The sequence below is a fragment of the Myxine glutinosa genome, chromosome 6 (assembly GCF_964187855.1).
Source record: "Myxine glutinosa chromosome 6, kmMyxGlut1.1, whole genome shotgun sequence".
Classification (NCBI taxonomy): Eukaryota; Metazoa; Chordata; class Myxini; order Myxiniformes; family Myxinidae; genus Myxine; species Myxine glutinosa.
In genome coordinates this window covers 122,259,953-122,278,860 of record NC_136266.1, presented here as the reverse complement: position 1 = coordinate 122,278,860, position 18,908 = coordinate 122,259,953, and the positions used below count along the sequence as shown (strand labels likewise).

Sequence of the window (18,908 nt, the reverse complement as noted above, 5' to 3'; positions counted from 1 at the left end):
GTGGGAGCGAAGGGGAAGCCGTAGCCAGAGGTATTCCTGGGGGTGAGGTGGAGAGAGTGCAGTGCAGGGCGAGTGAGGAAGAGAGTTTTTGATAAAGATAGCAACCCCGCCTCCAGGACGAGGTTCAGGTCTATCATACCGGAGGAGGGAGTAGCCCGGGAGAGATACTATGGAATCAGAGACATCATAAAGGAGGAAAGTTTCTGTTAAGCAGATCACGTCTGGTTTGACAGAAGCAACCTGTATGGAGAGATCGGTTAAGTTTGAACGAAGGCCCCGGATGTTTGAGGTCCATACCGTTAATGAAGAGGAAGGGGGAGCATCAGATACAGAACAGGGGGGAGGAGGGGTAGGGTAAGATGTGGAAGAGGTGGAAGAGGTAGGGAGAGCTGTTGAAGGTGTGTCAGAGATTTCAGAATAGCTCGGAGAAAGGGAAGGATGGGGCGGACAAAAAGTTTGATGGTGATTGGGTGAGCCACAATGAGGTGTTATTTGAGGAGGGGGAAGAGCGAGGCAGAAGGTTGGGGGAGATGGAGGTGAGAGTTTGAAGGGGGAAGAAGCGGGGAGGACGCTTTGAGGAGGGGGAGTGAGCGGGGGGAAATTGAGAAGCAATGAGGGTGGGGAGATTTGAAGGGGAGGGGTGAGGGGGGAGTTTGGGAGGGAAGGGACAAGGGGAGGGATTTGAAAGGGATGGGATATGGGGGAGATTTGGAGGGGAGGGGTGAGGCAGGAGTCTAGGAGGGGAGGGGCGAGGGGGCGTCTTGGCGGGGAGGGGTGAGGAGGTAGTTTAGGAGGGAGGGGGCAAGGGGGGAGATTTGAAAGGGATGGGTGATGGGGAAGATTTGGAGGGGAGGGGTGATGGGGAAGATTTGGAGGGGAGGGGTTATGGGGAAGATTTGGAGGGGAGGGGTGAGATTGGATTTTTGAAAGTGTACGATTTATGGGAAACGAACATTTATTGCAAAATGAGTTTCTTGTGACCTTCGAGTTAAAAATACGTTTAAGGACGCTGGATGGAGGATGGAGTGCAGGAGAGTTTAGGGAATGTAGAACAAAGGCACTATAGGAGATGGATATTTTTTTTGGGATGAATTGATTTGGTGAGCAAGTCGAAAGCAGCCTTTTAAAGAAGAAGAAGAAAAAGGTGTTATAAAATATGACGGAATACATAACTTGAGGGGAAAGTGTAAACATTGAAGGTTAATGAGTGAAAACTATCTGGGGAAATGGGGGAGAAAACACGTGGTCGAAGAACGAACGAACGAATAAGAATGAATAAACGAATGAGAACAGAGAAGGAATTTTTTTTTTTTTTTTTTTGAGTTGAGATTTACACAAGGAAGGAGGCTATGGGTGAAAAGACTGGGAATACAGAGAACGAAAGTTATTGGATCACAAACGACGGACCACTGAGAGAAAAACAAAGCCTCAAGGTTGTACAGTGCACACTGTACAAGGCCTTGCTCGCGACACGGCAAACAGACGATCAATTTATGAAAGATAAACACCGAGAAACAACCAAAGTTGCACACAATAACTTCACACACCGAAAGATAAATACAGTTTCGACAAAATACAATTGTGAACAGACTTAACTTCGAAAAACGTGGAGACCGTGTGGAGCTTCGAAAATCCCTGCCGCCGTCTCCAAGATCTCGCGAGACCCTCCAATGGACCGTTGCGAATGGACCAAACCATTTCATGTAAATAGAGGGGGGGGGGATTGTCACCGTACTCGCAAGCCGTTCGCTTTGGCTTTGCGAATGGACCAAACCATTTCATGTAAATAGAGGGGGGGGGGGGGATATAATTTTCGATATATATATAGTACGGGCATGCCCTAGTAATTACAATGAGAAGAAAAATTCCCTACATCCTAAACTAGGAAAGAATAGTCCTGTGTTCGGGAAACTTGGCACAGATGTCAATTCTGTTCTCTGGAGTAGTTTCCAAAATCTGTGACACATTTTCCCATCGGTGGGCAGGTTTCTTGATGCTGATGGAGTCAAGTCATGTTTTTTGGCTCTGAAACCCTTTTGAAAGTGTAAAATAACTTTCTACCTCCTTTGTAGCCATACATCTTACTATAATTCGCCAAATGTCTCTGTCGTCTGTTCCCGGGTACCGCAAAAACGGCTGAACCGATCGCAACGAAGTTTTTTTTGGAAGTTTTCCCAGGTAATCCTGGGATCCCCTGGAGTAAAATAGGCTATATTGTTTTCCCAATTTTCCCCCAATTTTCCAATTTTTCCAATTTTCAATTTTTCCAATTTTCCAGTTTTTCAAAACCCCCTGGAGTAAAATAGGCTATATTGTTTTCCCAATTTACCCCCAATTTTCCAATTTTTCCAATTTTCCAGTTTTTCCAAACCCCCCTGGAGTAAAATAGGCTACATTGTTTTCCCAATTTTCCCCCAATTTTTCCAATTTTTCCAATTTTCCAGTTTTTCAAAACCCCCTGGAGTAAAATAGGCTATATTGTTTTTTCCAATTTTCCAATTTTCAATTTTTCCAATTTTCCAGTTTTTCAAAACCCCCTGGAGTAAAATAGGCTATATTGTTTTCCCAATTTACCCCGAATTTTCCAATTTTTCCAATTTTCCAGTTTTTCCAAACCCCCCTGGAGTAAAATAGGCTACATTGTTTTCCCAATTTTCCCCCAATTTTTCCAATTTTTCCAATTTTCCAGTTTTTCAAAAACCCCTGGAGTAAAATAGGCTATATTGTTTTTTCCAATTTTCCAATTTTCAATTTTTCCAATTTTCCAGTTTTTCCAAACACGATGGAATAATATTTACCGATATGAACAGTGATGTTGCTTTTATTGAAATTCTACAAATACTGTTTAGATTTTGATGATTTGCGTGTGATATGATTTAACGGATGTTTATATAAATCGTTTAAAATAAAATAAAAAGCCTTCAATTTCTGATATTTTGCCATTTCATTTGGGCCTCCCAATTGAAGCCCCGCCCATAGGGCGGGTACCGTTGCTAGTTCTTATAATAATGATTATTATGTGGTGAAAGGATGGCATAGTGGTTATAGAGCATCCTCGCCGAGCCACACCTAAGATGTTAAAAATGGTACGTACTGCTTCCTTGCTTGATGCTCGGCATTTAAAAAGGAGAGAATATGGACAAAACTATAGTTTGGCAACAATTGCACAGGAATGATGGGCCTAATGGTATCCTCATACATTGAATTCCTTGTAAAGGAACTTGCATTACACTATTATATTTTTTTTTTTTTGGGGAATCCATCAACATCTACATAACAGGAATTTCACATTTATTTATTTTTGGAATGCATCAACATCTACATAGCAGCAATGTCACCCAAAGGGATAAAAGATACAGAGATGGACGCTATCAGAAATCTAACATTAGGAAAATACTTCGCGCTCAATCTTCGCGCAAATAACTACACCACTGTCCCATGAAAGATGACCTGTTGTGATTGCACCAGGTCAGGAATAACGCTACAGAGGTGATTTGCTCAATATTTAATCGTAAAATGATTCATCCCTGAATCCAGTGAAAGCACATTCCATGTTTTTATGGACAAAGGTGTGGGTTCTTCACACCCTGTGTGCAACACTTGGGAAAGGTAATTAGGTAAAGGACAAAAGGCATTAAGTTTAGAGCATGAAAATAAGTATCGAAGTGAAAATATAAGTGAGGAATTGCCTTTCAGATTGAGAAGAGCTATTGTTTTGAGAAGAAAGGATAAATTGAAGCAATGAGGTGCAAGATTGAGGTGAGGCATCAATATGAGGAAGTGATGTAGGAGCCACTAACATAACGCATGGAGGTGAAGTTTTGGGATAGGATTAGTTGAAGTGATGCATCGAGTTGGGAGACTGGGCTGCGACATCAGAATGAGGGATTGAAGCCACCAGGCTAGGCCCTCAAAGTGATGAACCGAGGCGAGGCATCAAAGGAAGTCATTGAGGTGAATGAAGTGCCTTTCGTGAGATATCAATTTGAGAAGTTGAAGAGAAGAACCAAAGTGAGGCACTGATGCAAAATAGTGATGGAAGGCATCAAAAGAAGTGTCTGAGGTGAGATACTTAAAAGATAAATTAAAGCATCGATAAGAGACCTTGAGGGGAGTCGGTGTTCCCTCGTCGCACTATCATGTTGGTCTCACCTGGGAGTTGAAACGAAGCTGGCAGATGTCGCAGCTGATGAGCATTTTCTTCCTGGATGATACTGGAACCCCAAATGTATGGTTTATGACAGCCTTCTGCACGGGATCCATCTGTTCCACACATGCAATCATGTGACCATCGCAACATTGATCCGATCCACTGAACCCTCAACATTCCAGAACATCGATGAACATCCTTACCTCCTATAAACTGAGAAATATAATGTTATCACACTTGTAACAGGAACAATATTGACAACAATTTTCATCATTATTATTCAGGAGAGTCTTTTTATGTAGAGGTAAAGCCAGCTGTCCTGTCTGCGTTTAACGAGACCGGAAGTGTAATGTTTAGAGCGTCCTCCGCTCCGAGTCTGGGAGGCCGGCAGTTCAATCCCCGGCCGAGTCATTCCAAAGACTTTAAAAATGGGACGTGCTCCTTCTTTCCTTGATGCTCGGAATTAAAAGGATAGAGCGTAGACAAATAAGCAAAGGTTGCAACCATTTCACAGGCTCGATGGGCCTAGCGGTATCCTCCTACATTGAATATTTGTAAGTGTTGATGTTCAAGATCCCATGGCATCTCTCGAAAATAGTAGGCCACTGTGTGCTCCTACTCGAACAACTGAGTGGTTAAGGTTGGCAAATAACCAGTCAACCAAGACCCTTTCCAGAATGCCAGTGAAATAAAAAAAGCTAACCCCTTCATTTGATCAAACCATGGCAATGCGACTAAACCCCTTAAACTCAAAACACAACATCGATACCAAGCAGCATGGCAGGCTTCATAAAAGATTCCAGTATAGACTAGAGGTAGAGGTATTTGAACAAGAAAGGAAGCTGTCGATTAATGTTTTACTTTTAAAAACCTGGCAGGACACACATAAAATGGAACTCGGGGGCTGAAAGAGAAACAAAGATGATTCAATGGGGTAGATGAGTACGCATACATACAAAGTGAAGATGCGTGCATTCCATACTCGGGCCTAGTCTCCTCAGCTGCTCTCTATCGTGCTCCAAGCCAAACCACCCTTTTTCCTATGTGGCTTAGGCCCTCCTCTTCAAAAGCCGTCATCCATCAGGAGCGATAAACACAGTCTTCATGAATCAGACTGTTGCTGTTTCAACTTGTAGCGTTCACGTTTTAGGTTTAGATTCTCCAACCGATCTCTCTCAAAGGATTCTGTTCAATGCAAGTTCTCCCAGCCACTCTGTCAGAGTTAAGAGATTTCCAGTTTTGGATGGATATATGGCATTTCTGGAGCTTACTTTTTCAAGATGTCTTTAAAATTATGTCCCTATCTCATTGCCTTGTCCTAGTTGAGAACTCACCATAAACTGAAAACTAGAGAGGTTCCAGGGAACCTGAACTCAACTGGTCTACATCAACATGGTTAGAATATGCATAATAGAACCACAAACTATATTGTTTGTATGTGCTAAAAAATATATGACAAAAATAGTTTTCAATATGGCCGCCCTGCCGCGCCCATTTTTGGGCGTGCAACGCCTAAATGCAATCCCAAACTAGTTTATGTCTTAAAGATGCTGCATAACAAGTTTCATCAAATTTCATCAAGATTTGTGACTTTTAGAGCGTAGACGTCGAATTGTTTACAGACGACAGACAGACAGACAGACGACGGACAACGGACACTGGGTGTCGACAAAAACTCAGCTGGACATAGTCCGGTTGAGTTAAAAAGAAATCCAATGAAAGGAACCCCTGATGAAAAAAGTAAGGGCAAGCCTTGCTAATCCTGGCTTTGCATTGTTGAATATATATATATATATATATATATATATATATATATATATATATATATATATATACAAATATATATACTGTATATGAGTACTAAATGAAAGGTCGTTAATTGCAAATTAAAGGTCTCCATGGGCTAGTTGTAAATGTGTAAAGGTCAAAAGTTCGAATAGTTGTAAAGGTCAAATGGTCTGAAGGGTGTAAATGGGTATAAAGGTTGAAATGTCTAAAAAGGTCGAATTGGCTCAAAAGGGTCAAATATTGTAATCTAAAGAGTCAAGGTCAAAGGGGTTAAAAAGTATAATTTAAGGTCTAAAAGGTCAGAATTGTCTGAAGGGGTCAAAAGGGTCATAAAATGTCGAAAAAGCATCTAAAGGTCAAAGGGGTCTACAGAGTATAAAAATGTCTGAAAAGTGTGATGGCCTAAAGGTCTAAAGTGTAGAAAGGAGTCTGAGGGTCTTTGGGGTTCTAAAGAGTCTAAGAGGATCTGAAGTGTCTTAATTGAAAATTAATTTCTTAGGGTTCGAATGGGTGTCCGTGGTCTATAGGGTTTAATGGGGTCTAAAAATATTAGTGGTCTTAAGGGTCGAAGGGGTCTTAAAAGTGCCTTAAGGGGTCTTAAGGGTCGAAAATGTATTTAGGGTCTTGGAGGGTGTTAGGGGTTTTTTACCACCTTTAGAGGCCATTTTTCCCCGCAAGCGGGGGTTGGCCTTTTTCGGGAACTGTGGTTGTTGTTGTTTTTCGGTCCCCTTTTTGAAGCAATGTTTTACGGCCGGATGCCCTTCCTGACGCCAACCCTTTTTGCCACCTTTAACGACAAGCAGGGAATTACCAGTGAACTGGTACTCAATTTGCCGACCTCGGAAGGATGACAGGCTGAGTCAACCCCCCTGGCGTTAATTCAGCGATTGACCGGGATTCGAACCCAGGATCCTAGGATCCTAAGCCGGCACCCTAGCCGCTAGCCCAACACCAGGGTCAAACCCTAGCCGCCGGCACCCTAGCCGCCAGGGGTATACAGGGTCTTAAATGGTCTTCGGGTTGTACAGGGTCTTAGGGGTCTCAAAGGGTCTTAGAGTTCTGCAGGGTTTTGAGGGTTTTAGGGGTTTTATGGTTCATAGGTTTGTAAAGGGTCTAAATGGTTTTACGTGGCCTAAGGGTCTAAACTCTAAAGTGTTGAATGTAATGAATAGACGATCACGTTCTGTACAGACAAACAGACCCAGTTGCAATACCCTCTCCTCTGCGAGGGTAAAAATGGGATGAGAGTGTCAATCCCAATTGTTTGTCATTTCAAAAGGCTCCGTGAGCGTGCCATCAATAGAGACACAGCCAGCAATACCAATGTCAAACACCTGTAGAATCTTGAAGAAGTGATCATGGCATCCAAGCTTCTGCAGAAGCTGTCACATCACGTCAAAATTGTCAAACGCTTTGGTAAGTTCCACAATATCAGAGGCTTTGGTAAAGCTTTCGCAAAATCCATTGACACTGTGGGCAGAATCTGCCAGCCTGCCCACAGGGTCAAAGGCTTTGGTAAAGTCTAAAAATATGGCAGACAAAGGCTGTGGTTGCTCTGTACATTTCTCTTGAATTTTGTGTCGTGAGAACCTTTCAATATTCTGTAGACCCCTTTGACCTTGAGACACTTTTTAGACATGTTATGACCCTTTAGACCCTTTCAGACAATTCTGACCCTTAGACCTTAAATGACACCATCAATGGCACATTTTGTAAGAATATCAACTTACACTGTGGTTCCAGTGAGATGTCTGCTGTTGTTTGAATCGTACATCTATAAAGCAAAATCTTTGACAACAATGGATATGAGGGTTGTTTAAATAAATACCATACTTATGCCTGTCACCATTTTTATGTCTCCGCCGACGAAGCATTATATTTTCAGGTTGGCTATCCGTCTGTCCATCCGTCCGTGATAGGTTTTCGTTACTGTGATAACTTGAGAAAGGCTGAAGGGATCTAATTCAAACTTGATACAGGTATGTATAATGATGTAATGATTAACGGATTCGATTTTGGGGTCAAGAGGTCAAAGTCTGTAATAGGTCTATAACTTGAGAACGGCTGTAGTGATCTAATTAAAACTTGGTACAGGTATGTATAATGATGTAATGATTAACGGATTAGATTTTGGGGTCAAGAGGTCAAAGGTCAAAGTCTGTAATAGGTCAAATTTGAGAACCGCTTAAGTGATCTAATTCAAACTTGGTACAGGTGTGTTTAATGATGCAAAGATTAATTGATTCGATTTTGTTCAATCACGAGTTCTCCTGGGCGTGGTTCTCACCCCGCCTGTGCGATGTCTGCCTGCCATGGTGCCGTAGTGTGCGGTCACTTGCTGTCTGCTCTTCTGGTCAGTTTTATCGTCTTGTGGTGGAGGGGAATTTAATTGGTGTGTGCGCTAATGGGCCTAGCTAATGTATGTGATGTATTGCCATAAGGGACAATGGATAAATAACAGAGGGGACGCCACACAATGGAATGTTATCCTTATTCCCTAATTCTAGTTCCCAAGCCCCGCCCCCTCGTTGTGGGGACACAGATCCAACTTATCCGACATCCAGTCTGCAGATCTTATTACATCGAGATTCTCGAGCACGACAGACGAAGCACCTACCTATGCAGATCTACCTAAATCTATATATGCCTACCCAACCGACATAACTATATAACGACATAACGACATAACATAACAACCGACATAATATATATATAGCAAATATGGCGGTGATATGGCGGTGAACCGCCATTAAGGTATCCCATCCAGCTATGCTGTACCTTAATGAGAGCGATAAGTACCATCTGCCACATGGCACATTAATTCTGCTCTGTCGGAGGGTTCTCTTGAGAGCTTGACAGGCAGAGCGCATGTACATGGCAGTGACGTCATTACGTGCGCTCATTGAAAGCTTGAGAACTGAAGATATTGTAACGAATTTGAGAAGTGTAAAGAATGTGAGAATTATGGTTTTGTTGTGTATAAATGGCACCCTCCGTAATGTAAAGAAAGGTCGAAGCTCGTCCTCTTAGTTAATTCCATAAACCTACACACAGGGCACCATATATCCTTTTAAATAGTTAGTCCCTTATTTTATGTAGGTTAAGGATGTGTTTCCCAATAGTTTGACTCTTCATTGCACCGAATATAAGAGTAGGCCCCTCCGACGCCCCATGGCAGCTTCCAAGTGCCAGGTTTGCCAGGTTTGCTGCAATTGACTTCTTTAGCCACTTTGCTGCATTTCATCCACTGTTTGCTGCATTTGACTCCATTACGCACGAGATAACCAACGGAGAAGTAAGGCGTGTCTCCAGCTCGTCATGGGGGGGGGGGGGGGGGGGGGAGGAGTCAGCCAAGCGCGAGGAACAAGGCGTGGCTTTGCCAACGCGTCATCAAGAGGGGCGGGATCGGTAGCCCTCGCGACCAATCAAGGCCGAGGCGAGCTGACCGAGGGGCGTTTACAACGCACACGGGTAAGAAACCCAAAAGCACGTTATAAAAGGACACGCATGGGTTTCTATAGAGCTGGCTTTTTGGAGGAGATTGAGAGAGAGGTGCGGCAGATGCGCGATCCAGCTAAAGCAGCCAAGAGAGAACGAGACGTGAGGGGGTGCTGATACTGCAGCAATACGCCGAGACCCTCTAGGCCCTATTGCCGGTTGTGGAGACGCGGAGCTGCCAGCTGCTGTTCGCTTCGAGCACGGAACGTAGACCTCGACGGTGTGGAATTGCCCGGACCTTCCTGCCCTGCCATCGGCTTGGACCTTCTCCTCCCTCCAGTGATTCCTGCCATCATTTCCCCCGTGTAAGTGTGCCCGTTGTCCGTCTTTCATGTTGTCTTGGGGTTTATAAGTAAGACTGCCATATATATAAGCTAATCATTGCACTATGTCTCCTGCTCCTTCCATTGCCTTGTAAATCATATTCCATTTATTTTCTGCTTTAGTTGTGTGTAAATAGTAATAAATCTTGTTATTCCCTACTTTGTCTTTACTTCTTCATGCTCTTTCGGTCGCTTTAGAGGTTTCCATATTGAGTGTGCGTGGCGCGATTCGGCCAACGTTCAGGATCGGGTTTAGTGAAGGCTAATGACTCGAACTTCGGGTTGCTAAAAACCGCTCGGCAACTAATTAGACCATCCAAACCGGGGTTCGAGCGGTACTTGACTCCCTAGTCTGCGGAGGGACGGATAAAGGTATTCGGGATAGACCCTGGACCCATAACCCTGATCCGTTCCATCCCCACGGGATAGCGTTACAAGTACCAGGACCAGGGAGACGGGCCAGCTTAACAGGACAAGGGGCTAATCACCCCTTGCTAACGGGAGAACCGTCCCGCGTATCCGTAACAATATATTTGGATTGGTTGCTCCCGGCTGCATCCAGGCGATTCCATATAATGAGTGGATACCAGAGATAATGTGCCATGTGGCAGATGGTACTTATCGCTCCCATTAAGGTACAGCAAGCTGGATGGGATAACTTAATGGCGGTTCACCACTGATGGTATCAAATCGCATAGTAACTGATATATATATAATTATATATATATATATATATATATATATATATATATATATATATATATATATATATATATATATATATACAACAACAACATGCATTTTAAGGCCATTTTCACTGCTAGAGCGGGGGTAAGCCTTGCGGTCCCCATGACAATCTTCACCATTTTGCCCTATTTTCTGCATCTCTCCTTGTTAACCCCCTTGCCTGCATTTCTTCTTCCACCATCTTTAGCCAGGTCTTTCTCGGTCTTCCCCGTCCTCTACTTCCTTCCACATTCATTTCCATCACTCTTCTCAACCAGTCACTTTCATCCTTCCTCAACACATGACCAAACCATCTCAACCTGTTTCTCTTCACAGCATCAATCACAGGCTCTATTCCCATCATCTTTCGCAATTCATCATTTGTCTTCCTCTCTCTCAACGATACTCCACACATCCACCGAACCATTCGCATTTCCACCCTTTCCAGCCTTCGTTGCAGCTCTACGTTCATTACCCATGTCTCGCTCCCATAAATCATAACACTTCTCACACATGAAGCATACACCTTTCCCTTCAGCTTCAACGACACTCCCCTCCTCGTCAGCACGCCACTCAGTTCCCGAAACTTCTTCCATGCACATCTCACTCGAGCAACCATTGCCGAGTCTGATCCACCTTCTCCATTCAGCATGTCTCCGAGGTAGCAATATGTTTTCACACCTTCCAGCTTCACGCCGTCTCCAAGATCCAACTCAACATTTCCTCCATCTGCAGCTCCCTCTGTGCACACCTTACATTTGAATGTAGCTGCCACACTGGTTAATGACCCTCTCAGACCACTACATTTTTGATGACCCCACTCAGCGCACATTGTACATTGAATGGAGTTCACTCTGACACCCTTCCTGCACACAGCACACGGCCACTTCCCAGTTCTTTCCACTTCACCACATGCTTTACCACTTGCCATTACCTTTGTCTTTTCGATATTCACCTTCAGACCTTTTGTCTCCATACATTCCTTCCACTTGTTCATCTTTTCCTTCAGTCCATCCCTACTTTCCGCAATAAACACCAGATCATCTGCATACAACAACTCCCATGGTAAATCCTCCTTTACGTTCTGCGCCAGCACCTCCATCACAGCTACAAATAGTAGTGGAGTTAGTACCGACCCCTGATGCACTCCCACCTTCACCTCAAACTCACCACTGTTCCTGTCCTTCGTCCTCAAAGCTGTGCGTGCTCTTTTGTACATGCCATCACAACTCTGATCAACCATCCTCCACTCCTAAATTCCTCAGTGCCCATGTCACTACTTCACGTGGGACCCTATCGAATGCTTTCTCCAGATCAACAAACCCAAGAAACAACTTCTTCCTCTTCTCCATGTACTTCTCCTGCAACTGCCTTACAATAAAAAGCGCGTCTGTCATTCCCCTTCCTGGCATAAATCCAAACTGCATTTCGTCGATCTTCACTTTCTTCCTTATCCTCCTCTCCAACACCCTTTTCAATACCTTCATTCCATGCTCCAATAACTTTATCGCTCGATAGGAGCCACAGTCCAGAGGTCACCTTTCCCCTTCTATAGAGGGACGAGGGTACTCAGTTCCCAATTCACTGGAATGCGGCCTTCTTTCACCACTAGATTACAGATCTCTGTCATTCTCTTCACACCCCAACTTCCTGCTGCCTTCAACATATCTCCCACAACTCCGTCGGCCCTCCCGCTTCTCTACTCTTCATTGCTTTTATCGCTTCCTCAACTTCCTTCTCAGTTATCTTCTCTGCCGGTCCTAAAACGGGGTTGCTCTCTATGTTGCCATCCCATTCATTCTCTGTATTCAACAGCATTTCCATATATCTTTTCCATCTTCCTTTAATTCCACCTGGCTCCACAACGATTTGTCCCACTTCATCCTTCAAGCAACTCACCCCCATCACATCACACCTCTCTTTCGCTGTCTGCTTTGCAATCCTGAATACCGCTCTCTAACCCTCTTCCGAATCCAAGCGTTCTCCGAACATTTTCCTACATGCCTCCTTCGCCTTTGCTACCTCTTTCTTTGCAGCCTTCTTGGCTGCGTTATAACTTTCATGCTCTGCTTTTTCTGCCCCCGTACCCTTCGCCTTCTGCCACTCCTTGAACTTCTTCCTCTTCTCGTCAATCCTCTTTCCAAATTCATCATCCCACCACCATGTTTCCGAGTGCCTCAGTGGTCCTTTTATCCATCCACATTCCTCACCAACGGCTCCCAACAGACTATCTTTCATTGACATCCAACCACTTTCAAGCTCAACCACATCATCCTCGACCCTACTCAGCCTCTCTTTTAATGCCTCCCTTACTGTCACCTCTTTCAACCTCCACACCTTCATTCTCGGTTGGAACTTCACCCGCCGAGCTCTCCTCGCACCTTTCACCCTTATGTCGCAGACAACCAAGTGGTGCTGTGAAACAGCCTCCTCCCCCGGGATCACCTTTGTGTCCCGGAGGTGCCCCCTATCTCGCCTACGCACCATCAGGTCGTCAATGGTTGTCGTCGACCCACTGAGGTGTATGTAACAAGCTTATTATCCTCTTTCTGGAAATGAGTATTACAAATCAACAAATCAGCTCCATCAGCAAACTCCAAAATCCTTTCACCTTCTCCATCTCTCACACCATATCCGTAACCCCCATGAACTCCCTCAAAACCGTCCATACTCCTTCCCACATGTCCATTTAGGTCTCCTCCTACCACAACAACCTCCTCATCTTTCACGTTTTCCATCAGCTTCTCTATTGCACACCAGAACTTGTCCTTCTCGTCATCGCTCCGACCGACCTGTGGAGCATATCCCGAGATGACGTTCACCAAGAGCTTTCCAATCATCATTTTCACCATCATCAACCTATCACTCACTCGAGTCACACTCACCACACTGTCTACAAACTCTTCAGAAAACAGGACACCAACGCCATTCACGCCTTCTGGGCACCCTTGCCACACAAACTTGAATTTCTGTCCCTGCCTACCCTTCACCATTCTCACACCACTTCCCTTCCATCTCGTCTCTTGCACACAACATATGTCCACTCTTCTTCTGACCAATACTTCCACCACTTCTCCTGATCTCCCTGTCATTGTCCCTATATTCCATGTCCCAAACCTTAGAAACCGATCTCCACGTGGGACATCAGACGTTTCGTCGTCATAAATGGAGTGATTTCCACCTTTGCTTCGATCGGGTTCCCCACCTTGATTTTTGACGAAAGGGAGTGGGGTCCCCCACGGGGGTATTTCGGACTGTACCCTGCCCATATGTTGTTGTAATTGTCATGGTTCTCTTTTTTTTTGAGGCAATGTTTTTCTGGCCGGATGCCCTTCCTGACGCCAACCCTTTTAGTCGCCTCTTACGACACGCTGGGATACGGTGTACCTATTCTAAACCGGGGTACACACCGGAATATATATATATGTATATATATATATATATGTATATATATATATATATATATATATATATATATATATATATATATATATATATATATATATATATATATATATATATATATATATAACTGTGAGAAATAGTAGGAACTCCACAGTACGAGCAGGGCGTCTCATTTGCATTAAATAAATAATGGGGAGATTAAATCAGACCGTACGTAGCTTCAGGTCGGCCGATCTTTAATTTTCGACAAGCTTTCAACCAACAAAGGTCTTCTTCTTTGTCATCCCCAAGTTCAGCGGAACTAGAACTGCGAACTTCAGAACTAGAACAAGTTCAACTTATATATATCTTATATACAGGAGATGATGGTGTATCCAGCACTAAGCACTGGGCATATATAACCAGAGTGTGGCGGACATCCTGTACAATTACATTGTAAACTAGAAGGGCACTCGGTACAGCGCATACCGCAGCCAGGCTAAACAGTTTATGTTTTGTATCCCACTGATAGGCTGGATCTGGATTCGGACCTGAACCAAAATCTAATCACCTTGTTCTTATCACCTAACCAACTCGTCCACCAAGTTTAGTCAAAACTAGACCATAACTATTTTACATATCATGTTATATATCGCTTTTCACCTGATCTCTCAATGGTGAAAAATCACTTAGAAATTAAATAATTCAATTATCCGAATCCATATTCAGATTTTCACCAAAATTGAATCGATTCGTCCTTGTCAGACACCCAACCTTTCCACCCAGATTCGTCCAAATCCATCCATAACTTTTTGAGATATCCTGCTACGTATCGTCTTTGGCCCTATCCCCCAATGGTGAAGAATCACTTAAAAAATTATACTCGCCGGATCCGAATCCGGATCTTCACCAAAATCTAATCATTTTGTCCTTGTCACATACACTACCTCTCTGCCAAATGTCGTTTGAATCCGTCCACGACTTTTTGAGGTATTTTGTTCACAAACAAACAGACAAACTGACAGGGGTGAAAACATAACCTCCATGCACCTTCGGTGTCACAGGTAGTTAGATGCCATTGTTTCTGTCATGGATGCAGTCATCTGGTTTTGCGTTTACAGCATTGACAAAGCAGAACATTTGTGATGATCAATTGATGTTCTGCGCATTTGCTGCATTACACAACGTGATTGCTATTGACCTTATCAACCCTGTGATTACCAACAATCTTTTTTCCCCCCAAGTAATGCTGCCCTTCCATTCTCAACCATCAACATGTCAAACTTTGACCTCATCTGGGCTCGTCATGGTAAATGCATAATACTGATGAGCCTTACCATTCTACCCTTGGCAATAAAAATTTCCGAGTTAAATTAGCCTATGATTGCCGTAAAAAAAGGCAACTGTGGTATTCCAGAGTTCCAGAGCCAATTCCATTTGGGATGGAAAAGACAACACCAGAATCAGGGAGAATGTTTTTGGTTGTCCAATCCAGAAGAAGGTGTAATCACTGTCAAGTTCCTGTAGTTGTGTTTCTCCAGCAAGTGTTGTTAGTCAGGCCGATGTTATATTGGTTCAGCTCATGAGCCACCGTAGCACTTTTGTGTTGTTACAGTCTGTAACTGTCCTCACATTCTATTCTCCCAAGATAAGATGACATCTCCTGAAATTGTGATCCTTGAAACAGACTTGCCAGTTACATTTCCATCTTTGGATGCTGGTTTGCCAGTAGAAACACAGGGCACTACCTCTGTACTTAATACTTCCACCGGAGTAGCAGAGTGGGAAGCGTAATCCCCAGGCGATGACTGGGCCGGTATAACGTTTCAGTTTCCCCCACAGATCTATCAATCAGAAACATATCGGTGATGTATTTAAGGACTGATGACACGTGCACGGTCAGCCACACTCTCTCGGTGACTTCAGGTATTACTAGTGGAAAGAGAACTAGACACCAGAGCCACTTCTGTGAGTCTCCAGCAGAGCTAACATTAAGAAATCAACTGCTGTCCTGATACAACGCCACCACAAATTATATCTGCAACAATTAGATGTGAGTTCCTCTGAAGGATAGAAACATTCCCAAAGGCAACTCACAGGGAGAAGATGTACTCTTCTTGTGAATGCCATCAGATAAATATTTCATTTAGCTCATCTGCACTTTTGTACCGCATTGTTATGAATTTGGATAGAGGAATATCTAGAGCCAGATAGATCTGTATAGGTAGATATTCGACTGTCGCGATAGGGAATCTACCCTGTAATACGTTCTATGTTCTTAGGCGGTTTGTCGGGATAAGAGTATACCTGTGAACATACAAGGATGTTCGGGTGTTAAATCGTGTAGGGAATAAGATAACACCCCTTGTGTGTCAGACCTGGTAATCATTCCTTTGTCCCTTATGGCAATGCATACACATATAGCCACTTAGATAGGCCCTTTAGTGCACACATTAATTAGTTCCCTTCCCTTACAATGACTTCGGAAGAAGACAGGCAGGAGGCCACATCGGGCACTGCCGGATGGCCGCCGCCAGCTACACCACCAGCTAGCCTGGCAACATCACATGACACGAGCTATAACCACGCCACAGGGAACGTGTGATTGGTTGGCGCGGAAGGCGTGAACCTCCAGCCAATCAGGGCGACAGGCGTGAAGACGAAAAGGAAGAAGAGGTGGTTCATTGGAGGGAAGGCGCTGGAAGGTTCGTTGAACGGCGGGAAGCTGGAAGGGGCTGATTGGGTGGCAACCCAAGGCTGACGTCATAACCCAGGTTACAAAAGGTGCGCTGCACGACATTTTCAGCAGCTCTCACAGTCACGTGAAAAAGTAAGTACACCCCATGTAAAGTTTTGACTTTTTCAACATATTTCAACATACAGCTATTTGATCTTCATTTCAACAATATTGATAGATGAAGGTGATATAATATAACAAATATCATGAAACATTTACATTTTGTAGTCCATTGTATAATTTAAATAAACATAAATGCAAATTTCGCATGTGTAAAAAGTAAGTACACCGCGACATTTATCACTACTTCAAATACCTAAAATTAGAATCAGGTGCACCAGCTCAGGTGCAAATGTTTAGAACATCGTTAGAGAGGATCTTGGAGGTACCTGTCTTATTTAAACCTCAGACATTTAGTTTGGTTTGCTCTTTGTTGTTGAAGTGTGCGGCATCACCATGCCTAGATCAAAAGAGCTCTCTGAGGCCTTCAGAAAGGTTATAGATGCCTACGAGTCTGGGAAGGGATTTAAAAAGATCTCCAAACAACTTGAAATCAATCATTCGACTGTCTGGAAGATCATCTACAAGTGGAAAAGATTCCAAACAACTGCCAACTTGTTCAGGCCAGGCCGCCCCAGCAAGTTCAGCCCGAAAGCAGACCGCAAGGTGCTGAAAGAAGTCTCGAAGAACTCCAGAATTTCATCACAGGACGTACAGCTAGCTCTTGCCACTGTTGATGTCAAAGTGCACGAGTCTACCGTTAGAAAGAGGCTGCACAAATTTGATCTACATGGGAGGTGTGCCAGGAGGAAACCTTTGCTATCCAGAAAGAACATCAGGGCAAGACCAAAGTTTGCCAATGAACACCTAGGCAAAGACCAGCACTTCTGGAACAATGTGCCCTGGACAGATGAGTCAAAGGTAGAGCTATTTGGCCACAGTACCAGAAGACATGTTTGGCGAAAACCAAAGACAGCATTTGACCACAAGAACCTGATACCAACTGTAAAGCATGGTGGTGGAAATATTATGGTTTGGGGCAGCTTTGCTGCATCAGGGCCTGGGCAGCTCACCACCATATAATCCACTATGAATTCTTCATTGTACCAGAGGGTGCTTGAGTATAATGTGAGGCCATCTGTCGGAAAGTTGAAGCTCAACCAAAGGTGGACCTTGCAACATGACAATGACCCTAAACATACCAGTAAATCCACCAAGGAATGGCTGAAAAGAAGAAATGGAGGGTTCTGGAATGGCCAAGTCAAAGCCCGGATCTAAATTCCATCGAGATGTTGAGGGGATTTGAAACGAGCTGTGCATGCAAGAAATCCCTCAAACATCGCACAGCTGAAATAATTCTGCATGGAGAAGTGGGCAAAAATTTCTCCCAGTCGATGTCAGAGACTGGTCGACAGTTATAAGAAATGCCTACTTGAGGTTGTTTCTGCCAGACAGGGCAATACCACCTATTAGAGCCAAGGGTGTACTTACTTTTTCCACTTGCGAAATTTGCATTTATATTTATTTAAATTATACAATGGACTACAAAATGTAAATGTTTCATGATATTTGTTGTATTATATCACCTTAATCTATCAATATTGTTGAAATGAAGATCAAATAGCTGTATGTTGAAATATGTTGAAAAAGTCAAAACTTTACATGGGGTGTACTTACTTTTTCACGTGACTGTAGCTAGCAGGTCTCCTGGCTTCCTCGCGCTCATGGTTTCCTCTTCGCTCTGGGCTTCTTCGCTGGTCGCTTGTCTCTGCGCTTCCATTCTTGGTCTTTGGATGTACTGGTGGTCATTGGTTCACCATCTGCGTGGTGCGGGAGCAAGGCTCGGTGCTGTGAATGGGTGGGACCTCGTGTGCGAACGGCGAGGGGATTGGAGCGAGGGCGTTGGCTCGGGCCTAGCGAAGCCTGCGAGGCAGACGGCGGGTTTCTCCGCACTGGAGTTTGGAGCCATGTTGGATGATACACTGCAACCGACGGACAGATAAGGCCGCGCACCACATCACCATTACACGACGATTTCCTTTATTTATTCATTCCTGTGTGCGTATTCGAAGTGAGGTGTGTGGGATCTCAATATAGGATTTAGTTTATTTGATTACCGTCGCGTTTCTTGTTATCGGGTTCCGTGGAATAAATCTCTATTTTTGTACATTAAATCTTGTTTGTTCGAGTTCATTAATTCCCTGCAGGATTGGAGCTGCCGTCAGTTCGCCCAAGGTAAGCGCTTTTGCCGCATCTTCCTCTTCCCTTCCTCTTCCCGCGAGTCAAAGCAAAACCCGTGTTT

At 44.0% G+C, this 18,908-nt stretch overlaps 1 protein-coding gene across 2 annotated transcripts in view; it reads right to left on the bottom strand.

Moving 5' to 3' along the window:
- LOC137430247 (zinc finger protein 385D-like) overlaps nucleotides 1–18,908 on the bottom strand; it is a 161,730-nt gene that overhangs the window by 29,008 nt on the left and 113,814 nt on the right. Inside the window, exon 3 of one of the 2 annotated variants that reach the window (XM_068120961.2) lies at nucleotides 4,153–4,263. The exons of the other annotated variant lie outside the window; for it this stretch is intronic. Coding sequence (XP_067977062.1) covers nucleotides 4,153–4,263 — 111 coding nt within the window. The remainder of the gene's footprint in view (nucleotides 1–4,152; nucleotides 4,264–18,908) is intronic. 2 annotated transcript variants of the gene reach the window in all.